Source organism: Brachyhypopomus gauderio, unplaced genomic scaffold, assembly GCF_052324685.1.
Source record: "Brachyhypopomus gauderio isolate BG-103 unplaced genomic scaffold, BGAUD_0.2 sc43, whole genome shotgun sequence".
NCBI lineage: Eukaryota > Metazoa > Chordata > Actinopteri > Gymnotiformes > Hypopomidae > Brachyhypopomus > Brachyhypopomus gauderio.
In genome coordinates, this window is record NW_027506869.1 from 166,147 (window position 1) to 190,000 (window position 23,854).

Sequence of the window (23,854 nt, forward strand, 5' to 3'; positions counted from 1 at the left end):
GGGCTACAGTGCCATGTGAATTCATTACAATGTTGAAGAATATGTGATGTCATATTTTCTGATAAAACTGATGTTTTACTGGTCAGGTCATGTGCAGAAAGCTGATGGTTCTACACCTCTGCCAGACCTTACAAACAAATGTAATAAATGTTTTTTTCTACTTCATCATGCATGGTTATTTGGTTTGTTGAATACGCATGTAATCTTCAGTGTTACACAGTACCAGTGTGGAGTGGTCCTTCTACAGGCATGTAGACATGGCCGACATCTGAGGGTCCCGCCGTCCTTCTGTGAGGGAAGGGTGCTGGTCCACAGGGATCCGTGTGGATCACTGTCGCTTGGGGGTTGTAGGGCACACCTGAAAATCCCACAGCAGGTAAAGTGAAACCCAGCATGCCTCCCAGTGAGGCTCAAATGCCTTGTGTTTCCCAATGAACAAGTGATTATAACAAGGGCTATGGTGCCATGTGATGTCATTAGAATGTGGGGAGAATCCTTAAGAATTTGTGATGTCATGTTAGAAATCTGTTTCTTTTTAAAAATGTTTATTTTTATTTGCTTTTTCCATGGCCACATGAACAATGTTAAGATTTATGAAAATTGTGCTGAGTCAAAGAAATAACCCATGCTCCATTAATTATATTATCCTGTACACATGAAATACAGAGCTTGACAGTCATCAGTAGAATAAATATACATGTTATTTTTCTGAACCTTAAAAACCCACTATATAAATGTGTATATTTAACTTTTAATTATTATGAATAAGCCTATAGAATCCATACTCATAAGAATTAATATACTGTCTTACATAGAAGTATAAAATTATGTATAGTATATGAAAATTTATTTTTCTCACCACGAGTGGTAAAACCTGGTGTGTCTATGAAGTGGTTCTGTTCCTGTCCAGGCCTTGGCTGGTCAGTTCTCCTTTGGTAAAAACTCATTCTCCACCTGAAAAATAGAAAGAATAGAAAGAGAGAAAGATCTAGAAAAAATAGAGAGATTTGTTAGTTTTGTATGTATCGTAATTCACAGAGCAAAATGTCTTGCGACTTGTTCTGAGCTTTTCAGCATCAAAACTGAATCCAAACATTCCACCTTCCCAACCAAACATTCCAAAGTTGAGTATCACGTGATATCACAGTTTCCTATTTTTCTAACCAAAACACCAAATCAGCCAGGCTGCTACAATAACCTGATGCAGCCTGGCTTGTACCCAAAGGGTTCATACCAGAGACCGTTTATATTATATATATACATCAAAGAAATGAATAGAAGCTAGCTAGCAGTGGTGCTAACGACAGCTAGCGTCGCCACAGCGGGCGGAAATTATCATACAGTTAAGCCCGCCCACTAAGAGGGAAGATATGATTGGTCAATTTTGCTGTCATTTGAAACTGGTATTGCGCTGATTGGCCTAGGTGCACGCACCACTTCCTCGTTTGGTGTCAGGATGGTACCATAGTTCCGGTTGGTATACGGAAGTGCCGATGTAATGGCCGAGTCTAAATTCACAAGGAGTTCCCGAAGTTTACCGTCAACGATGTGCGTCGTATTGTCAGAGCATCAAGTACAACGACACAGAGTAAACTTGAAAAGGGTTTCAAGTTCTACGTTTCATCCTACCTCTGCAATTTTGAAGGTAAGTGGCTGACGCTAGTTAGCTAGCTAGCCTGAGGTGGCAGTCTAATGAAGTGATGTTGTTTTTAGTAACGAACCAACCTGTCCTAGTACTAGAAATGCCTTTTAAAACATGTTTGTATTTCTGATGGAAGTATCAGGCAAAAGTAAGGCTAACGAGATAACAGTGAGGGCTCACTGCTACAGATCTATGAAGAAAACAGATACGCCACACCAGCTGAGAGTAGGACTGGTTAAAATGACACGAGTTCTGTTCAGTGTCACTTTCAAAGTTCTGTTGAACAAGTTCAAAAGTTAGTTCAACACAAGTTCAATCTTTTATCCTTGCTCTTACTTCACGTAAGCTGTGATAAACATAGGCATTGTTTTTAAAGCTTACAATGGTAGCCAAATGCAGAGTAGCTGAGTGGGAATCATTAGCAGTCTATTTTGCCTATAGTAAACAAATGGGAGTTTATTTTATAGTTCGAGCTATTGTTATCTACCTCTATGATTCAAAAGCAGAATATAGTCCACCTCAGCTATTCTTCAAACTGCATTTTCTAAAATCTGTCAATCTGTCTTTCAAATCTTTCATCTTAACTTCTTTATTAACATGTGGCTTCAACACTTACACCTATTAACATATTCTGATAACACTCTTCAAGAAGCAGTTGAAGTAAAACCTGTTCTGTTGTAGGTGGTGGAAACAACAAAATAATATAAATATAAGTAGGCCTGTTTCACTCCTATGTGTAAGCATTTCATCTGGAGTGAAAATGAAGTTTACATCTAAAATATATTTAATTTATAGTTGATTGAACCATGCACAACACTGTAGAATAGAAAGACAGTATAGCCAAGTGTTTTAAGAGTGATGCAAAACAGCACAAACGTTACATGAGACAATAGACAAGTGACATTCACCACTAACAACATGATGGGACAGATATTGCGCCTATTGACATTGCTGAAGTCTTCTTTTCAAGATATTAAATTTTGCCTCTTGTGTATTTCAGATGACATTACATGATTCAATGCCAGTTGTGCTCATTAACAGCAACTGCTCTTGTGTTGCTGGTTGCATTGCTTTTCCAGACTGCTCATTATTCTGAATCTGGCATGTCTGTCGTCCCTCCTGTCCTTTCATGCACACAGACAGAACAGAAGTGGCATAAACCACCAACAATGGTTTGTCTTATTTCATTATTTAATGTTAGTTAATGTATCACAGTCACTTTACTAACACCATTTTTTAAATTATTAGGGGGTGAAGCCTGGACCCATGGATGCCATGGTTGTCCTAAAGCCAAAACCAGGTGCTACTACAGCCAGTGGAGTTAGGTATGTAGTACCAAATTTAATAGGCAGATTACAGTGTGTGGTAAAAAAATAAATGCTTTTGATCATCTGATAAGACCCTGTTCTCTTCAAAATTTAATTTAGCCTCGTTGTACTTCAGATGACATGTGATATGTGATTCACAATCAGTTGTGCTCGTGAACAGATTACAATGTGTAAAAATAAATGTTATTCACTCTTCTTTTATTTCAGAAGTATACTTTTCAAGGGCTACAGCGGTGAGCTCCCACACCCGGCCACCCTCAATCCTGGACCAGTCTACGCTGGAATGAAAGCAGATTCTCTTCCACTCATCTGCACAATGAACATCTCGCCTGACAAGCCACTTGTGGACTCCATCTTTGGGAAGGTACAAGTTGGCAGTGTACTGTCCTATCAACAACCACCACCTCCATCTGACAGTGTTGTCATACATGAGGATGCACCCCCATTCCCGAGTCTGCCACTAGAATGTTACCATATAAGCCCACCTGAATATTCATTTGTGCCAACACACCAAGAACAGCTACACCTAAGCTCACTTTCTGTGACCTTGTCACAGTCACACCTTATTGAGGAGGCAACAAGATCCCAAAGTGCTACACCTGAGTGGCATTCACTTAGGAGAGAAAGAGTGACTGCGTCGCATTTCAGAGAGGTGAGCCACGTTAGAGGTCCAGGTGCTGCAGAAAGCCTGGCAGAAAGGATAATCCGAGGGACACGACAAACAGCACACATGAAAAGGGGACTTGAAATGGAAACAGGGGCCTTAAAGGACTATGCAGATCTGAAAAACTTGAACTTGACCAAGTGTGGGCTAGTTATTCATCCAGATGCATCTTGGCTGGGTGCATCACCTGATGGACTTGTATATGACCCACTTGAGCGTCCATCATTTGGGCTTGTTGAAATTAAGTGCCCAAATACACAAAGCTATGTAGACTGCAAATTCCTTAAAAGTGGCACAAGGCCTACACAAAATGAAGGAGAGCCATTGTTATTATTGGCAAATTCAGTGCCAGTTATTGATTACTGGTATGCAGTGGTGTGATTTAGTTATCTGTGCCCATGATGATATCTTTGTGCAGCGAGTTTACAGAGATAGCAGTGTATTAGAAGAGGTGAAAAGGAGGTGTGACATGTTTTTCTTTAACATTTGCATGCCAAAATACCTCTCTATGCCCAAGCAATAGAAAATCATAATGAAGACATGAACTCATGAACAATTAAACTATTTCAATTTATTCTGTCAATTGTATTACTATTGTTTTCATTTCATTTTTTACAAATACAGTAAAAGTTAAGAAATACATAATGTTGTATTGTGTTGTGTCAATTTTACATATAAAAGTGAAAGCATTTTATACAATTAATCATATTGCACTGTACCTTAACATTGCAGCCAATATTTACAGACTAGCATGACCTAAAGCAGGGGTCGGCAACCTTTTTGACTCGGAGCCACAAAAGCAAAATAATTGGAAATTTATTTCAGTGACGATGACATGTCACTCAAGCGAACCGAAACTAAATACCGGACATTTGTGAAATTCCACCCGAACATTGTTTTAAGTCTCAAAAATAATATAAGTTAATTAAATACTCATTAATTCTATTCAAAAGCTGAGCCGCTTCAGAGGCATCAAAGAGCTGCATGCGGCTCCAGAGCTGCGGGTTGCCGACCCCTGACCTTAAAGGGATAATTTTAAGGTTAGAGAAAATAAATAAATAAATAAATCACTGTAATTCACATTACACCATCTGTCTAATTCTGGATTGAGAAGCAGCTTTACAATCGTATGAGCAAGCCAAGGCGACGGTGGCAAGGAAAAACTCCCTATGGTGGTGGGGCTTAGGAAGAAACCCAAAAGGGAACCCATCCTCCATTGGGCGGCCCGTTAGCACCGGGTGCGCAGGATGGTTCTACAGATAATGTTTAAGGTCCTTGTTCCCTGGCCAAGTAGTCACAGTCTCTTTGGTGTAGATGGTGAGCCTCAGGTAGGAGCATCAGCACGTCCTCTTGCATATAGTGTCATTAGCACACACACAGGATGTGGTAAATCTCTCTTATTATTTGAGTGTTTGGAGTTGATTTAAGTGCTTAAGCTAATATTACTGTCATTTAATTTCCCTCGCAAAAGTCCCAAAAACAAACACAAAAAGCAAGAAGAATGTTCAATATAACCCACAAGCACTTAGTGTTGTGCTGAAGTCCTCCCTGAGGCCGGTCTGCAAAACCACACCCACTCAAAGGGGGCGTCAGCTCTGGCTGGGCTGGCTGGGACTAGAAGGCTCAGGTGGTAGTGGGTTGTGACCTGCTCTCGGGCAGGTAGAGGATCATCTCTAGAGACACCAGCACATTGAATTCAAAGGCGATCAGCTCCATCCTGCTAATGTGGAAGCTCTCCTCCAGCTCCTGCAAAGAGCAGAGACAGTGAGGGGCGGAGTTAGTGAAGGACCTGGAGCGCACATTCTGATTGGCTGAGCTTCATGGGAATTTGGAATTCAGTGAACAGAGCTCCAGAGCATGATTATACTTAGATATTATTGAAGCAATTTAACGCTTTAACATCTGTGTTATCTACCACGTTGGTGTGTGTACAGAAAAGGCTGTTTAATACACGTCATTAAAAATAACAGTTGCATTCCTGCAGACATCACATTCTTGACATTCAATAGATTCAAAATGCTATCTTGTATAGCTACAATACAATGCTACACATTAACTACAATGTCCTGTTCAAACTCTTGAACAATGTCATGTTCAAGCTCCTCTTGATTACAACAGTAGTTCATCTCCTTACACACTGGCTCTTCCCTTAACATCCATAGCACATAATGATGTGCTTTCCTGTGTGATACTAATGTCATTCATTGCTGTGAACTGAATACATATACACACACATACACACACACACATTTATGTATGTATGTATTATGTAAGCATGTGTACTGATTCCTTCTCCTAGCAGGTTCCTCGTGCAGCTCTTTGATTGGTCCTTTCTGTCTGGTCTGCACTCACGTCCATCAGCTGTTTGTCCTCTTGTTTCTGCAGGTCGCTGTTGCTCTTGGTGGCCAGCAGGGGGCAGGCGGCGCCACCAGCTTGTGGTTGGCCTTGATCAGACGGCCTGCAACACAACCTCACAGGACTGAAATCTCTGGTTAACTCTAATTTTTGTGACTTAACTGGATGTGTAGGCTATTCTATATGAAGCACATATCTCTACATTCAACAAGGGTTATTTTAAGGGGAGTATGATTTTGGTGAGGCCAATACAGATAAGTCACAAAAAAAAAAACAAAACAAAACAGACATTTCAATCCTGTGAGGTAGTGACTATAACTTAGTTCATTGAGCACTTTAGTTTTGTCCTTAGTAGATATTTAGACATAATACTGCTTTATTACTGCGAAGTCATGTGGTCAGAGGTGAACTTCAGTATAGCCAGTGTATATTTTATTTAAAATAATTGTGGCGAGGTGTAGAGGGGAACTCATCCCCCCCATGAGACTTGGAAGGGGTAGAAGTGGTTGTGGTAGCAGGTGAGACGGCAGACAGCAGATCACATATTCTGCAGTTCTTGAGTAACACGAGAGTAAACGATAGGAACAGCTTAGCATGCAAACAGGGAAATGTAGGCAATGCTTCACAGTGACTGCAAAGTAGTGTTGGTGGTGATTGGTTCAGGTGGACGTGACCTGGTATCATCAAATCAAATATATTTGTATAGCGCTTTTCACAACACATGTTGTCACAAAGCGCTTTACAGGATTTACAAGGTTAACAATACTATGGGTCCAAATCCCTAATGATGATACTGATATTGTAGGCCCCGACTGCAGTGTTACTCCCCTGGTGAACTTCGGAGAATCTTGAGACCCCTTAGAATCCTGGGTGTATGTGGGCGCGCGCGCGTGCGTGTGTGTGTGTGTGTGTGTGTGTGTGTGTGTGTGTGTGTGTGTGTGTGTAGAAATTGCTGATGTCTGAGGACTTAATTTGGCAGTAAAGTCACAACTCTGTTAACTACAGAAGGAATGTGGAAGCTTATGGAGGTTTACACCTTCTGAGCTTTCTGTGTGTGGGTTTGTGTTTGCAGGCTTTCTCTGCGTGAAAAAGACTTTGAAGAAGAAGAACAACAACAAGAGGACATCTATGATGATGAAGACTCACACTTTGAGCCTGTGAATCTGGTGAGGCAGTAAATGAGTTAGTGTCACTCACTAGGCCTAAAGAAATCGGCTTTTAGGAATCACCAGTAGATTACTGTTTGAAGACCTGACTGGAACATATCTAACCATCATTTCACTGAGGTAAAGAGGAGCAAGACCATGAAGACATTTAAAAACCATGACTAGAACTTTAAAATCTATTCTAAAGCTGACAGGTAACCTGTGCAGTGAGTGGAGTGCAGGTGTAATATGATCTCTCTTTCTTTCTCTCTCTCTCTCTTTTTTAACATCGCAGTCGATGCAAAGTACAACACGACCCTCTGTGCCCAGTGCTATCTGGTGTGCCGTGCAGCACGTGAGCACGTCTCCACTCATGTTTGCCGGTGTTACACCGAAATCTGACCACGTGAGCAGAAGGATCGTTGTTGCACACAGGTCCAGGAGAGAGGCGGGCCAGTGGCTCAGTTAAAGGTGTCAGAGGCTCTGCCCACTCAGGTGCTGGAGCGGTTTAAAAAATCTGTAGCATGTAATAATTTAATAGATAGCATAATCGTGTGTGTGTGTGTATATATATATATATATATATATATCTAGCTCAAATATCACGGCGGAACAGTGAGGTGAATTCTCCCCCAGTCAGTATTAAGGCCACAGTCCTACTGAAGAAGGAGCTAGCTCAGAAAACACAGGCTCTTAACAGTGCACTGAGGAGGGAGAACCAGCTGAAGGTGTGTGCGTGTATGCATGCTGTGTATATACATTTGTGAATGTTTTTTATACATGTGCATATCTCCAGCAAAAAAGAAATACACTGAGAATATGGAGTATTTTTACCTTTTTAACTGTGTGTGTGCGTGTGTGTGTGTACGTGCGTGTACGTGTGTGTGTGTGTGTGTCCAGAGCTTTGACACGCTGTTGAAGGAGAAGGACGTGGAGCTGCAGCAGCTGGTGAACACAGTGAAGACTGTGCAGCGCTCCAGTCAGGAGAGCGAGGCCAGCCTGCAGGGGGCGCTGAACGAAAAAGACTCCATCATCCAGCAGCTACAGCACTCTCTACAGCTCAAAACCATGAATGTGGAGGTTATACACACACACTCACACACACACACAGTGTGTGTGTGTGTCTGTGTGTGTGTGTGTATAACCTCCATGTCCATGGTTTTGAGCTGTAGAGAGTGCTGTAGCTGCTGGATGTGACAAAGAGTTATTCAAACAGTCAGGATTGGCCAAGTTGCTCACAGAAGAAATGGCAGTGATGGTTGGCAAGGGCTTCCTAATTACTGATTGTGTTAAGTGCAAAGTCTACTGCCCACCATTTTTGTTAAAGCAAAGTCAGATGCCTGCATACCAGGTATCTGAAACACAATCCATAGCCCGTCTTAGTGTACGCGTAGAACGTGTAATAAGGAGAATCAAACAAAACAAGTTGTTTGATGGCATAATTTCCCTTTCTCACACAGTAAACATTAACCAGTTATTTACAGTGGCATGCCTGTTGTCAAACTATCAAAACAAAGCACTAGTTAAGTCATGGGTTAAAATAAAGCTCTTATTTTTATTAATCAAACAATAATTAATTACATATGAATAATTTGTAACATTTAAATTTGTAACTGTAAATATTTTTTCATAAACATATTTCCAGGTTCTTTACATCAAAAACAATGTGCTGTTTAACACAAATATTGTTAAATAAGTGAACATATGATTTAAAAAAGATTCTGTATAGAACATGTTAACATTTCAATGACAGATATTTTGTCATATATGTGTAGAAGTAAAATAAATCTGTCTTCTCACGAATTTGTCTCTGTACATCTGCATCCATATAAACCAGCTCCACAAAAAAATCCTCTTTAGCCCACACCACAAAATCACACCAGTGAAGCCCGCTGATTAGTAACTGACATTTGAATCTGCCTGTAATACGCATGTCTTTTTTAGTTTTGAACATCCGTACTCCATATACAGATACTTGCAGTCAATGTAATTCTTCACATTAGGGCATTTAATCTCGACCAAGCCAAACTGGGGGTATTCAGTGGGGTCAAATACGACACCATCAGGGGGTGCACCAAGCCAGGGAGCATCTGGGTGGATGATGAGGCCACATGGTGTGTGATTTACATTGAGTATCCTGCAATACTCAGATGCTGCTCCGGACTCCATCTCTAGACCTCTCTTCATTTCAGCCGTCCGTCTGGTACCTCTGATGATGCGTTCAGCAAGGGACTCTGCAGAGCTATGCCCTCTGACATGGCACACCTCACGAACACATCACGCTGTTACTCTAGGCTTGTGCCAGAGTTGACATCTCAATTCTGTGAGCCATATCAAGTGACACCTCCAAAGACTTCAGGTGAAAGAGTTCATGTTCAGTGCACACAAAAGCACAGGTGGGTGCATCAAGGTGGTGGTCTTTTAGAGGAAGAAGTGGGGTTGATGGCACATCAGGGTGGAGAGTGATGTGTCGTGATGGTAACACAGGCTGCTGATATGACAGACCTCTGCCTTCCTGCACCATACCAAATGCACACTGCACAGCTGGCTTGTGGGATGCCATGCCTATAGTGGTCACCATGCCCCTGTAGAGTCCACTCCTACAAATTCAAGTACAGACAATACCCCAAACTATAAGCATCTAGTTTAATATTAAATTGTAATATTTAAATTAAAGTTAATTGTAACTATACATTTGTGATAGAGCAGCTAAACTGCACAATTGCATGTCTAATTAGAAGTAATTAAGCACCATACCTAACTCCACCTTGAGATGTTCCATTTGGCACAGGTTTTGTGATCACCATGTTGTTGATTGCTCCTGGCTTTACACCTTAATAATATGGACAAAAGTTGCTGTAATTTAATTCAGGCAGTGCATTAAATTAGATAACCTAGCCACTAGGGTGCACACACCAGTGTATTTTAGTGCCGGTCCCAAGCCCGGATAAATAGGGAGGGTTGCGTCAGGAAGGGCATCCGGTGTAAAAACTGCGCCAAATCAAATGATGCGGATCAAAAACAGAAATTCCATACCGGATCGGTCAAGGCCCGGGTTAACAACGACCACCACTGGTGCTGTTGTCCAACAGGGCATTAGCGGAAATTGGACTACTGTTGGGAGGAGGAGGAGGAGGAGAGGGGGGAAGAGGGTTCTGAAGCTGAAGGAGAGGAGGCAGAGCAGGAGGGTGGAGGTTAGAGTTGGTACGTTGAATGTGGGCTCTATGACAGGTAAAGGGAGAGAGCTAGCTGATGCGATGGACAGGAGGAAGATAGATATACTGTGTGTACAGGAGACCATGTGGAAGGGGAGCAAGGCCAGGAGCATTGGTGGTGGCTTCAAACTCTTCTATCATGGTGTAGACAGGAAGAGAAATGGAGTAGGGGTAATCCTGAAGGATGAATTTAGTAAGAGTGTAGTGGAGGTAAAGCGAGTAAGTGACAGGGTGATCTGTGTAAAGTTGGAGATTGATGGGGTGATGATGAATGTCATCAGTACTTATGCTCCTCAGGTAGGTTGTGATGTGGAGGAGAAAAAAGAATTCTGGAGAGAGTCAGATGAAGTTGTTTTGCAGGTTCCTAAAGAAGAGAGAGTGGTTATTGGAGCAGATTTAAATGGACATGTTGGTGGAGGGAACAGTGGTGATGAGGAGGTGTTGGGTAGATATGGTGTTAATGAAAGGAATACAGAAGGACAGATGGTGGTAGGATGGCTGTAGTTAACACTTACTTTAAGATAAAGGAATATCACAGGGTAACATATAAGAGTGGTGGACGATGCACACAGGTCGACTATATCCTCTGTGGGAGACGAAACCTGAAAGAGGTTAGTGATTGCAAGGTGTTACCCGGGGAGAGCGTAGCTAAACAGCATAGGATGGTGATATGTAGGATGGTTTTGGAGGTGAAGAAGAGGAAGAGAGTGAGAGCGGAACCTAAGATCAGGTGGTGGAAGTTAAAGGATGAGGACTGTGGTGTAAAATTCAGGGATGAGGTGAGGCAGGTACTTGGTAATGGTGGTGGTGTTCTGGATACCTGGGATGAGACTTCAAATGCAGTGAGGGATGTGGCTAGGAAGGTACTTGGTGTGACCTCAGGACAGAGGAAGATAGACAGGGAGTTGTGGTGGTGGAATGAGGACGTTCAGGAAAGTTTGAGAGGAAAGCGGTTGGCTAAAAAGAATTGGGATTTTCAGCGAGATGAAGAAAGTAGACAGAGGTACAAGGAGATGTGTCGCAAGGCAAAGAGAGCAGTGGCAGAAGCTAAAGAGAAGGCACATAGCAAGCTGTATGAGAAGTTGGACACTAAGGAAGGGGAAAAGGATTTGTACAGATTGGCCAGACAGAGAAACCATGATGGGCAGGATGTGCAGCAGGTTAGGATGATAAAGGATAAAGATGGAAATGTGTTGTCTGGTGAGGAGAGTGTCTTGGGAAGGTGGAAGGAGTATTTTGAGGAGCTGATGAATCAAGAGAATGAAAGGGAAAGAAGGTTAGAAGAGGTAGAGGTTGTGAATCAGGAAGTGCCTCAGGTGAGCAAGGAGGTTTATGGATGCAGTGGTAGAGGATATGAGAGTGGTTGGTGTATCAGTGGACGACACTCAGGACAGGGCCAGATGGAGGAGTTTGATCCACTGTGGTGACCCCTGAAAGGGAATAGCCGAAAGAAGAAGTGCATTAAATTAGATCATTCATCTAGTGTGATTATTATAAACTTACGATTGTCCAAGTTTTGTGCCAGCGCTGTTCAGTTTCAGTACAGCTGTGCACAGGGGGAACAACTGGCACACTGAGAAAAATGTGCAGTTTGAAAAAGCAAAGCCACTATACGGTTGCATAGGGCAGTGTCTGCGACACGTGAACAGCATGTGTGTCTCAGCACAACAGGAGATGAATCAGAAAATCCAATCTGTAAGAGGGTAAGCAAAATTAGTAATGACTTTGTTTAATTCAGGGGTTCCGTATACCAGTCCTGGGGATCCTATATCACACGTTGTGTTTTACCTTTTCTAAAACCTGATTGACCTATTTAGCAAATTAAGATCATTGTGGGTGGGGCTGAGTAAAAAAAGTGTTTTAAAATGGAGGAAAAAAAATGTGCATGGCATAAGAACCCCAAGAATGGAACCTGGACCCGTTTGCTTATTTTATGACAATAGATTTTGCATACAGAACATGGATAGGCTATCACTGACATTAAAATAATGCTCAAGTTATACATAATCCTGAGACATGTATATCTGTATATAATCCTGACCGTGTAATAAGGAGAATCAAACAAAACAAGTTGTTTGATGGCATAATTTCCCTTTCTCACACCGTAAATATTAACCAGTTATTTACAGTGGCATGCCTGTTGTCAAACTATCAAAACAAAGCACTAGTTAAAGCAGTGTTATGTCTAAATATCTACTAAGGACAAAACTAAAGTGCTCAATGAACTAAGTTATAGTCACTACCTCACAGGATTGAAATGTCTGTTTTGTTTTGTTTTTTTTTTTGTGACTTATCTGTATTGGCCTCACCAAAATCATACTCCCCTTAAAATAACCCTTGTTGAATGTAGAGATATGTGCTTCATATAGAATAGCCTACACATCCAGTTAAGTCACAAAAATTAGAGTTAACCAGAGATTTCAGTCCTGTGAGGTTGTGTTGCAGGCCGTCTGATCAAGGCCAACCACAAGCTGGTGGCGCCGCTTGCCCCCTGCTGGCCACCAAGAGCAACAGCGACCTGCAGAAACAAGAGGACAAACAGCTGATGGACGTGAGTGCAGACCAGACAGAAAGGACCAATCAAAGAGCTGCACGAGGAACCTGCTAGGAGAAGGAATCAGTACACATGCTTACATAATACATACATACATAAATGTGTGTGTGTGTGTGTGTGTGTGTGTGTGTGTGTGTGTGTGTGTGTGTATTCAGTTCACAGCAATGAATGACATTAGTATCACACAGGAAAGCACATCATTATGTGCTATGGATGTTAAGGGAAGAGCCAGTGTGTAAGGAGATGAACTACTGTTGTAATCAAGAGGAGCTTGAACATGACATTGTAGTTAATGTGTAGCATTGTATTGTAGCTATACAAGATAGCATTTTGAGTCTATTGAATGTCAAGAATGTGATGTCTGCAGGAATGCAACTGTTATTTTTAATGACGTGTATTAAACAGCCTTTTCTGTAAGGTTGCTTTTACGAGCCCCACAATAACCATTGATTTGAGTCACTTCAAGTTCACTACAATATCATAATCATTTAGTTTCATTTTATTCCTGCACAGAGTACACACACCAACGTGCTAGATATTATCTGTAGAACCTGTAGAACCATCCTGCGCACCCGGTGCTAACGGGCCGCCCAATGGAGGATGGGTTCCCTTTTGAGTCTTGGTCCTCCAAAGGTTTCTTCCTAATCCCCACCACCATAGGGAGTTTTTCCTTGCCACTGTCGCCTTGGCTTGCTCATTAGGGATCTGGACCCATACGATTGTAAAGCTGCTTTGTGACACGTGTTGTGAAAGCTATATAAATAAATTTGACTTTGACTATACAACAAAAATAACTTCTATGTTTAATTTACAGTAGAACTATAATCCACACACTTCTTTGAATGTGTTTTAGGCACACTGAAACAGCATATATAATTTACCATAGCTATAAATTATTATACATCTAAGCATTCCTGCTTTTAACCTAGTAATGGTGATTATGTGTATAATTTTATGTAATGTATGATTTTTTTTTAAATAGTTTGTCACTTGTACTACATCACTGTCCCACTAGTGGGCAGTATTTGACAGTGAGCTGTGTTGAAACCAGAGACCGTATATTATGTCTCAGAGGGCCTAAAATATTCTTAAAACATAAATATATATAATATAATTTATCCAAATTTATTTTATCTACTTACAGTTTGACAATCAACATCTAAACAATTACAAAAATATAAGCAAATAAATTATTCAACCGTGTCTATTCAATCTGTGTTGGAAGGTGAGGGGTTAAGTGGCAGCCTGTGAGCCTGTGTCTCCCCCTATCAGGACTGTGATGCCCGCTGTCCGTTTACAGAGGGCCTGGCAGTTATAATGGCCTATGTGCACGCTGTTAAGTGACGTAATTTCCGCTAAAAGGTTAGGCTGGTTGTTGACATCTGGTAGCCATTGAAAGTGTACACTGTGCTAGCTATTCACCTCACCAGTCTTGTAACGAGCATATTTACCGTTATTTACTTGGAGTATGGGAAAGAACAGAGCGTCCACCCAACACTGATCAAACAGAGATGCAGACTGACCATGATGATGATGACCCCTTACCGTGTCATGAACATGACTACTGCGTCAGTAATGAGCCTGCTGCGCTTGATCTCTCCCTCAATGAAAATGAAGAGCTACGCGAGGAGATATCAAGGCTCCGAAAACAAATCGAAGACTTAACTGTCAGCAAGTTCTGATTGGAGCGGTTTTCTGACTCTGATGACGACATACGATTCTTTACCAGGGAAATAAAAAATATGGCAAGACACAGTATACGGATGGGCCTTCTCTGGTGTCTGAAATACATTGTGAATGAATTAGCCATTATATAACTTTATATATAACTTTTATATTCCACAGATTTGCAAGCCATGCCCACCTGATGGGCTTTTGGAAGCAAATAGAGCCAGCCACCCACAACATCATACGGGTTACAAGAGCATGGACTGTTGAGAAGACTGATCAGGTCCCTCACTCTGCCAGTGCAACGGTAAATGTTTTCGTGTTGTCCATACAAAGCATGTTATGTCATCATTTTCAAATTAATCTTTACATCAAAAGAAGTTTTGATAGTCATAATGTAATATGACAATAGGATAATGTATTTTTTTCCCCAGGTTCTTCAACCAATTGATGAGTTTTTTCTCTTCATGAACTACCTGTCATTGGGACTGATGCAAAAGGATTTGGCCCACAGATTTAGAATACATCGGTCAACTGTTAGTCGTATCATTAACACCTGGGCCAACTTCCTTTATACTGTATTGGGAGCCGTTTCTATTTGGTTAGATGTGGACACTGTGAAAACTCACCTCCCAGATGTGTTTCAGGACTACGCTGACACTCAAATAATTTTAGATTGCACAGAACTGAGATGTCAAACTCCAAATTCCCTTCTCCTCCAGAGTGAAGTGTTTTCCACTTATAAATCACACTGTACATTCAAAGGGTTGATTGGGATAGCCCCTCATGGCGCAGTGACCTTTGTGTCTTCTCTTTATCAAGGTGCTATCAGTGATAAAGAGATCTTAAAGCAGTCTGGCATTGTGGCCCTCCTTGACCCATCTATGGCCATCATGGTGGACTAGCTAGCAGGTTTCCTTGTTGAAGACTGCGTTCCATGCAAAGTCCACATACCCACGTTTCTGTCAAAGAGAGCTCAACTGTCTAGGTCAGAGATCAGAACGTCACAGTCCATTGCAAGACTGAGAGTCCATGTTGAGCGTGTGATTCGCAGAGACAAAGAACATAAAATATTCAGCACAGTGATCCCCCTTTCAATCACAGGGAGCATAAACCAAATTTTTACTGTTGCCTGTCTTTTGGTGAATTATCAAAATGGCCCCTTGGTAAAAGCCTGGGCAAACAATGGCTAATCTCAATCCAGAATTAGACAGATGATGTAATGTGAATGCAGCTCTTTGATGCCTCTGATGCGGCTCAGCTTTTGAATAGAATTAATGAGTATTTAATTAACGTATATTATTTTTGAGACTTAAAAAAATGTTCGGGTGGAATTTTCACAAATGTCCGGTATTTCGTTTCGGTTCGCTTGAGTGACATGTCATCGTCACTGAAATAAATTTCCAATTATTTTGCTTTTGTGGCTCCGAGTCAAAAAGGTTGCCGACCCCTGCTTTAGGTCATGCTAGTCTATAAATATTGGCTGCAATGTTAAGGTACAGTGCAATATGATTAATTGTATAAAATGCTTTCACTTTTATATGTAAAATTGACACAACACAATACAACATTATATATTTCTTAACTTTTACTGTATTTGTAAAAAATGAAATGAAAACAATAGTAATACAATTGACAGAATAAATTGAAATAGTTTTAATTGTTCATGACTTCATGTCTTCATTATGATTTTCTATTGCTTGGGCATAGAGAAGTATTTTGGCATGTAAGTGTTAAAAAAAAAACATGTCACACCTCCTTTTCACCTCTTCTAATACACTGCTACAGTTGTGATCAAATTTATTCAACCCCCAATGCTGCGAAGGGTTTTATGGAATTCAGTGCACATTTGTAATTGTGTTCATAATGAAATCTTACAAGGACTTGTTAAAGAACTAAATGCAACTAAGATAGCATCAAATTTTTTTGTCATAAAGTATTAAATGGCCTTTTTGTGATTTCTTCATTGACACAATTATTCAACCCCTTTACGACTACCACTCCTAAGAACAGAGGTTCATTCCAGTGTTTTCCATCAGGTATTGAAAACATCTGTGGATGTCAACGAGCAGCAATCAAGCATGATAAGCACCAATTAGGCAGATTTAAAAGGACTGTGATACTCAGCTCCTTCTAGACATCTACTGGTGTGTTTCCAAGCATGGTGAAGGCAAGAGAATGGTCCCAGAAGACAAGAGAAGAGGTTATTGCTCTTCACAAGAATGGCAATGGATATAAAAAGATTGCGAAGTTGTTAAATATTCCAAGAGACACTATCGGAAGTATCATTCGCAAGTTCAAGTTAAAGGGCACAGTGGAAACGTTACCTGGTCGTGGCAGAAAGAAGATCCTGACCGCGACTGCTGTGCGCTACCTGAAGCGTAATGTGGAGAAAAATCCCCGCGTGACTGCTAAGGAACTGAAAAAAGACCTGTCAGATGTGGGCACTGAAGTTTCAGCTCAGACAATAAGGCGCGCACTGCATAACGAAGACCTCCATGCCAGAACGCCCAGACGCACCCCCTTGCTGACTCCAAAGAACAAGAAAAGTCGACTGCAGTATGCCAAAAGTCATGTGGACAAGCCACAAAGGTTTTGGAACAGTGTACTGTGGTCAGATGAAACTAAATTAGAACTGTTTGGGACAATGGACCAGCGCTATGTTTGGAGAAGGAAGAACCAGGCTTATGAACAAAAGAACACCTTGCCTACTGTGAAGCATGGCGGGGGGTCAATTATGCTTTGGGGCTGTTTTGCTTCTAATGGTACAGGAAAGCTTCAACGTGTGCAGGGTACCATGAATTCCCTTCAGTACCAGGAGATCTTGGAGGAAAATGTGATGGAGTCAGTCACAAACCTGCGGCTTGGGAGACGTTGGACCTTCCAACAGGACAATGATCCGAAGCACACATCCAAGTCCACTAGAGCATGGTTGAACATGAAAGGCTGGAACATTCTAGAGTGGCCATCGCAATCACCAGACTTAAATCCAATTGAGAACCTCTGGTGGGACCTAAAGAAGGCAGTTGCAGTGCGCAAGCCTAAGAATGTGACTGAACTGGAGGCTTTTGCCCATGAAGAATGGGCTAAGATACCCATAGGTCGCTGCAAGACACTTGTGTCAAGCTATGCTTCACGCTTGAAAGCTGTCATAACTGGAAAAGGATGTTGTACTAAGTACTAAAAAATAATGTCACTAGGGAGTTGAATAAAACTGATAATGATGTGAGCACAGTAAAGACATTTGTGGTTATTCCATCATAAATATTATGTTATGTTTGTCTAATTTATAAGTGCCTCTTTGATATAATTGTAAATAAGATGACTGAAATGATCAAAATCAATGTCAAACTGGCCAAAACACTTTATTTCAGTGGGGGTTGAATAAATTTGATCACAACTGTATCTCTGTAAACTCGCTGCACAAAGATATCATCATGGGCACAGATAACTAAATCACACCACTGCATACCAGTAATCAATAACTGGCCCTGAATTAGCCAATAATAACAATGGCTCTCCTTCATTTTGTGTAGGCCTTGTGCCACTTTTAAGGAATTTGCAGTCTACATAGCTTTGTGTATTTGGGCACTTAATTTCAACAAGCCCAAATGATGGACGCTCAAGTGGGTCATATACAAGTCCATCAGGTGATGCACCCAGCCAAGATGCATCTGGATGAATCACTAGCCCACACTTGGTCAAGTTCAAGTTTTTCAGAACTGCATAGTCCTTTAAGGCCCCTGTTTCCATTTCAAGTCCCCTTTTCATGTGTGCTGTTTGTCGTGTCCCTCGGATTATCCTTTCTGCCAGGCTTTCTGCAGCACCTGGACCTCTAACGTGGCTCACCTCTCTGAAATGCGACGCAGTCACTCTTTCTCTCCTAAGTGAATGCCACTCAGGTGTAGCACTTTGGGATCTTGTTGCCTCCTCAATAAGGTGTGACTGTGACAAGGTCACAGAAAGTGAGCTTAGGTGTAGCTGTTCTTGGTGTGTTGGCACAAATGAATATTCAGGTGGGCTTAGATGGTAACATTCTAGTGGCAGACTCGGGAATGGGGGTGCATCCTCATGTATGACAACACTGTCAGATGGAGGTGGTGGTTGTTGATAGGACAGTACACTGCCAACTTGTACCTTCCCAAAGATGGAGTCCACAAGTGGCTTGTCAGGCGAGATGTTCATTGTGCAGATGATTGGAAGAGAATCTGCTTTCATTCCAGCGTAGACTGGTCCAGGATTGAGGGTGGCCGGGTGTGGGAGCTCACCGCTGTAGCCCTTGAAAAGTGTACTTCTGAAATAAAAGAAGAGTGAATAACATTTATTTTTACACATTGTAATCTGTTCACCAGCACAACTGATTGTGAATCACATATCACATGTCATCTGAAGTACAACGAGGCTAAATTAAATTTTGAAGAGAACAGGGTCTTATCAGATGATCAAAAGCATTTATTTTTTTTACCACACACTGTAATCTGCCTATTAAATTTGGTACTACATACCTAACTCCACTGGCTGTAGTAGCACCTGGTTTTGGCTTTAGGACAACCATGGCATCCACGGGTCCAGGCTTCACCCCCTATTAATTTAAAAGATGGTGTTAGTAAAGTGACTGTGATACATTAACTAACATTAAATAATGAAATAAGACAAACCATTGTTGGTGGTTTATGCCACTTCTGTTCTGTCTGTGTGCATGAAAGGACAGGAGGGACGACAGACATGCCAGATTCAGAATAATGAGCAGTCTGGAAAAGCAATGCAACCAGCAACACAAGAGCAGTTGCTGTTAATGAGCACAACTGGCATTGAATCACGTAATGTCATCTGAAATACACAAGAGGCAAAATTTAATATCTTGAAAGGAAGACTTCAGCAATGTCAATAGGCGCAATATCTGTCCCATCATGTTGTTAGTGGTGAATGTCACTTGTCTATTGTCTCATGTAACGTTTGTGCTGTTTTGCATCACTCTTAAAACACTTGGCTATACTGTCTTTCTATTCTACAGTGTTGTGCATGGTTCAATCAACTATAAACTAAATATATTTTCATTTTCACTCCAGATGAAATGCTTACACATAGGAGTGAAACAGGCCTACTTATATTTATATTATTTTGTTGTTTCCACCACCTACAACAGAACAGGTTTTACTTCAACTGCTTCTTGAAGAGTGTTATCAGAATATGTTAATAGGTGTAAGTGTTGAAGCCATATGTTAATAAAGAAGTCAAGATGAAGGATTTGAAAGACAGATTGACAGATTTTAGAAAATGCCGTTTGAAGAATAGCTGAGGTGGACTATATTCTGCTTTTGAGTCATAGAGGTAGATAACAATAGCTCGAACTGTAAAATAAACTCCCATTTGTTTACTATAGGCAAAATAGACTGCTAATGATTCCCACTCAGCTACTCTGCATTTGGCTACCATTGTAAGCTTTAAAAACCAATGCCTATGGTTATCACAGCTTACGTGAAGTAAGAGCAAGGATAAAAGATTGAACTTGTGTTGAACTAACTTTTGAACTTGTTCAACAGAACTTTGAACGTGACACTGAACAGAACTCGTGTCATTTTAACCAGTCCTACTCTCAGCTGGTGTGGCGTATCTGTTTTCTTCATAGATCTGTAGCAGTGAGCCCTCACTGTTTTCTCGTTAGCCTTACTTTTGCCTGATACTTCCATCAGAAATACAAACATGTTTTAAAAAGGCATTTCTAGTACTAGGACAGGTTGGTTCGTTACTAAAAACAACATCACTTCATTAGACTGCCACCTCAGGCTGGCTAGCTAACTAGCGTCAGCCACTTACCTTCAAAATTGCAGAGGTAGGATGAAACGTAGAACTTGAAACCCTTTTCAAGTTTACTCTGTTTTTACAAGTTGTTTCTCCGCCAGTTGAGTATGATGAGGCTCAACTGATGAGGCTCAGGGATTCCGTGTCATACAGCGACGTGCTCAGGGTCCTAGTGCCTGTAGAATTAATGGCCCGATTTACGGAATTTAAAAACCAGGACATTTCCACAGTTTTAAAAAATATCCCGGGACGCCCGGGACAGGACGTGAAATATGGACATGTCCCGGGAAATACGGACGTTTGGTCACCCTAACTAAACGTTATTTTTGGTGGCCAGACGTAAGATAACAATCGGAACTATTAACTATCTTGTATAATGTATCTAAGTTGGCCACTGACGCTACATAGCTACCCTAACTAGTAGCTATAATGTAACTAGTAGCTATAATTGGGCGAATTGGGGAGGTTATAGATAGCTGCTTGAATGTCATGTGGCTAAATAGATAATCCGACGTTAAAATATTATTTAGCTTTGCCTATCTGACCTTTAAAAGTGTGAACGTGGAGTGTTTAATAAGGTGTCGGGTAATGTCATATACGTGCTGCTGGTCGTGATATCTGTTGTCATTTAGAGTAACACAAGCGGGTCCTTCAGTGTCCTGAGCGCTCCTAGCACCACCGTAAATATAGCCGCAGACGCAAAACTATCACTTTTGGAGTTAAGAGTTTAATAATAATGTTAAAGGATGCATCTATCTAAAGATGGAATCAGCATACAGTATATTACAATATATCAGCATACAGTATATGACTCTAAATTACAATCATTTGTTACGTATGAGGAGGGAATAGATTAGTTCTATTACGCAATTCCTTCGATTTTGGTGAGCGAGTATTTGCGGCGCAACGAGTTTAGTGTGGAGGACGTGACAGGTACTGCTGATTCTCTCTCTCTCTCTCTCTCTCTCTCTCTCTCTCTCACACACACACACACACACAAAGCATTTATTAGTTATTCATGCACCTCTGTCTGCCTCGAGTATAGTATCCCCTACAACACTAAGAACATAAGAAGGAACAAACTGTTTTTTCTCTCTCTCTCTCTCTCTCTCTCTCTCTCTCTCTCTCTCTCTCTCTCTCTCTCTCTCTCTCTGTGAGTGTTCGAGTATTAGCCTGTAAGCCCATTATTAGAGCTATTTTATTTGGTGAATGAAAGTATTTGTATGTGCTTTTTATACACAGTAGCTCCATGTAGAGGTGTGTGTGTGTGTGTCACTCTCAGTTCAGTTCAGATGAAATATATCCAAATAAGGTTACATCTGCTTTGCCAGGACCGTGTTACAGCACTGGACAATAATGAATAACTGGATTCTTAGACAATGTAACATTATGGAGTCCCAGAACGGGATTCGTTCGTGGTGGATGTTTAGGCTGTCTGACGTGATGGTGCGGTCTTCTGCTCCGCTGCTCTTTTTAGATGTTCTGTGATGTAGAGCGCGAAACCTAAGATCTGCATGCACAGGCCTTTGAGGATAACTTGACCACAAGTGTTTGTCTTTTGTGGGAAGTGTGTGTTTTGTCTTTGTGAAAAGTTCTTTTCATGAACAAGCGGTTGTCATAAAAACAAACAAACAAAAAAACAAACATGCATGTTTGTCTTTATCTTTCTGATATTTTCTCTCCCATAACTCCTCCCCTCGTCTCTTTGTTTATTTCTGTTCCTCCTCATCTCTGTCCATTTATGTGATGTTTGTGTGTGTGTGTGTGTGTGTTTGTGTAGAACATTGAGTTAAAAGTGGAGGTGGAGTCCATGAATAGAGAGCTCGCAGAGAAACGGGACCTACTGGTGTCTGCATCGTAAGCCCCGCCCACTGCACATGTCAATTCATGGAAACTAGATGTGCCACTCATTGATTTGAATTTTAAAATAAAGAAATTGCTCATTTATGCTTCTATATGTTTAAAATGGTGTGTGTGCGTGTGTGTGTGTGTGTGTGTGTGTGTGTGTGTAGGAAAGCCCTGAGGTGAGTCCTGAGGGTCTGTGTCACCAGGGGGGCGCAGTGTCGTCCACAGGACCACGTCCACACGTCTTTATCTCTTCTGAATATGCTGTTTGAATGTTCCAAGTTGTTGTTGTTGTTGTTGTTGTGATTCATCTAGTGATGTGATTTTCATCTCTTCAGTTATTTGAATCTAATTCTGCCTCCCAACATGATGCTAACTTTTCCCACCTTCTTTCACAGAGTGATTGAGCGTCTCCAGGAGTCTATCAAAAACCAGGACGCTCTGATTGGAGAGCTGCAGAAAAAGTGCCCAGAGCAGCCAGTCACAGAGCAGATGGCACAGCTCAGCGTTCTGATTGGGCAAAAGGACAAGGAGCTACAGGTCATTTTGTTGCTGTGGCTGGTTAGATGTGAATCATGTTTTAAAGCCTCTCTTTTTGCCTTCATGAGTGTATCATCAGTGTATCCAGCGTACAGCCACCACACCACAACCACACCCCCACCCACACCCCACCTCTAGCATCACTCCTTCCATAGTCAGCCTGCCTTCCTAGCGTTTTATGGTAAATTAAATACTAACGCCACATTCTTTTGGTTTACGCAGGCTCTGAAAAATGAGTTGGACCAGGAGAGACAGAAAACGGAGAAAGAAAACCAGGTGTGTGTGTGTGTGTTTCCTTATATGCACCTACTCATGCTTACAATCATACCGGGGTGATCCACAGGCACCAGGCAGACTACAGCTTCCTTAATGATCTACTGAATTACATCATGGGCATGTGTGTCTAATTCCCCATGGAAATTAAAGAGATGTTAGACCCCACCCAAACACACCTACAAAACACACACACACACACACACACACCCACACACACACACACACACACACACACACACACACACACACACACACACACACACACACACACAAACACACCCACACACACACACACACCCACACACACACACACACACCCACACACACACACACACACCCACACACACACACACACACACACACACACACACACACACACACACACACACAAACACACCCACACACACACACACACCCACACACACACACACACACACCCACACACACACCCACACACACACACACCCACACACACACACACACACACACACACACACACACCACACACACACACCCACACACACACACACACACACACACACACACACACACACACACACACACACACACACTCCTCCTGCCTGATCTGGGGGGCAGAGCCCTGCTCCTCTTGCATGGTCTGTTTGTTCATAACTTGTTTTGGATGGTGATAACGTAACCAAAATATAACGTTGTAGTGTTCATATGGTTACGATGCTGCATTGTTGCTAAGTGCCAGCTGCCCGACGGAGGGCTGTTTCTTGTGTTTGCCCCTGACTGGTAGTTTAATTTAGATCAAACAATTGAAATGGTATATATATACACACCATACAGTGAGTTT

At 41.6% G+C, this 23,854-nt stretch overlaps 4 protein-coding genes and 1 long non-coding RNA gene across 10 annotated transcripts in view; 2 read left to right on the plus strand and 3 right to left on the minus strand.

Moving 5' to 3' along the window:
- The window catches only part of LOC143486040 (uncharacterized), a 149,777-nt gene extending 148,456 nt beyond the window's left edge, over positions 1 to 1,321 (minus strand). The window contains exons 1-2 of the mRNA XM_076985820.1: positions 860 to 1,321; positions 224 to 358 (exon numbers count right to left, since the gene is read on the minus strand). Of these exons, the coding sequence (XP_076841935.1) occupies positions 224 to 358; positions 860 to 947 (223 nt within the window). The 5' untranslated portion in view covers positions 948 to 1,321. The remainder of the gene's footprint in view (positions 1 to 223; positions 359 to 859) is intronic.
- A 561-nt stretch (positions 1,322 to 1,882) lies between these two features.
- LOC143486042 (uncharacterized) lies at positions 1,883 to 4,166 on the plus strand. The gene is made up of 3 exons (XM_076985823.1): positions 1,883 to 2,814; positions 2,891 to 2,967; positions 3,178 to 4,166. Exons 1-3 carry the CDS (start codon positions 2,653 to 2,655, stop codon positions 4,013 to 4,015), a joined length of 1,077 nt encoding a protein of 358 aa, XP_076841938.1. The 5' UTR covers positions 1,883 to 2,652; the 3' UTR covers positions 4,016 to 4,166.
- Positions 4,167 to 9,642: 5,476 nt separating this feature from the next.
- On the minus strand, positions 9,643 to 11,812 carry LOC143485979 (uncharacterized). Of its 2 annotated transcripts, XR_013123091.1 has the most exons (6): positions 11,170 to 11,812; positions 10,865 to 10,951; positions 10,634 to 10,713; positions 10,051 to 10,289; positions 9,892 to 9,967; positions 9,643 to 9,734 (listed from the first exon to the last, which is right to left on the minus strand). It is a non-coding gene; the product is annotated as an uncharacterized LOC143485979 (long non-coding RNA). The 2 variants fall into 2 exon arrangements; XR_013123090.1 differs by having other exon boundaries at positions 9,892 to 10,289.
- Positions 11,813 to 14,415: 2,603 nt separating this feature from the next.
- Positions 14,416 to 20,666, minus strand: LOC143486029 (uncharacterized). 5 transcript variants are annotated; one of them, XM_076985804.1, is made up of 4 exons: positions 20,389 to 20,666; positions 19,230 to 19,322; positions 19,077 to 19,153; positions 17,951 to 18,865 (listed from the first exon to the last, which is right to left on the minus strand). In XM_076985804.1, exons 2-4 carry the CDS (start codon positions 19,296 to 19,298, stop codon positions 18,028 to 18,030), a joined length of 984 nt encoding a protein of 327 aa, XP_076841919.1. In that variant the 5' UTR covers positions 19,299 to 19,322; positions 20,389 to 20,666; the 3' UTR covers positions 17,951 to 18,027. The 5 variants fall into 5 exon arrangements, 4 of the variants coding, with proteins under 4 accessions (XP_076841919.1, XP_076841918.1, XP_076841917.1 ...); XM_076985803.1 differs by having other exon boundaries at positions 19,230 to 19,401; positions 20,389 to 20,665; XM_076985802.1 differs by lacking the exon at positions 20,389 to 20,666 and adding an exon at positions 20,166 to 20,381 and having other exon boundaries at positions 17,951 to 18,862.
- Positions 20,667 to 22,584: 1,918 nt separating this feature from the next.
- The window catches only part of LOC143485908 (uncharacterized), a 67,829-nt gene continuing 66,559 nt past the window's right edge, over positions 22,585 to 23,854 (plus strand). Inside the window, exons 1-2 of the mRNA XM_076985594.1 lie at positions 22,585 to 22,758; positions 22,981 to 23,034. Of these exons, the coding sequence (XP_076841709.1) occupies positions 22,585 to 22,758; positions 22,981 to 23,034 (228 nt within the window). The remainder of the gene's footprint in view (positions 22,759 to 22,980; positions 23,035 to 23,854) is intronic.

What these genes read in the sequence shown, in the direction of transcription:
- LOC143486042 (XM_076985823.1), top strand. Translation starts at nt 2,653, where the DNA reads ATGATTCAATGCCAGTTGTGCTCATTAACAGCAACTGCTCTTGTGTTG. An exon ending in GGCATAAACCACCAACAATG is followed by an intron (nt 2,815 to 2,890) that starts GTTTGTCTTATT and finishes TTAAATTATTAG; the next exon opens with GGGGTGAAGCCTGGACCCAT. An exon ending in ACTACAGCCAGTGGAGTTAG is followed by an intron (nt 2,968 to 3,177) that starts GTATGTAGTACC and finishes CTTTTATTTCAG; the next exon opens with AAGTATACTTTTCAAGGGCT.
- LOC143486029 (XM_076985801.1), bottom strand. Translation starts at nt 20,276, where the DNA reads ATGTTTGTATTTCTGATGGAAGTATCAGGCAAAAGTAAGGCTAACGAG. An exon ending in ATACGCCACACCAGCTGAGA is followed by an intron (nt 19,323 to 20,165) that starts GTAGGACTGGTT and finishes TTGCTTTTCCAG; the next exon opens with ACTGCTCATTATTCTGAATC. An exon ending in ACTACAGCCAGTGGAGTTAG is followed by an intron (nt 18,866 to 19,076) that starts GTATGTAGTACC and finishes CTTTTATTTCAG; the next exon opens with AAGTACACTTTTCAAGGGCT.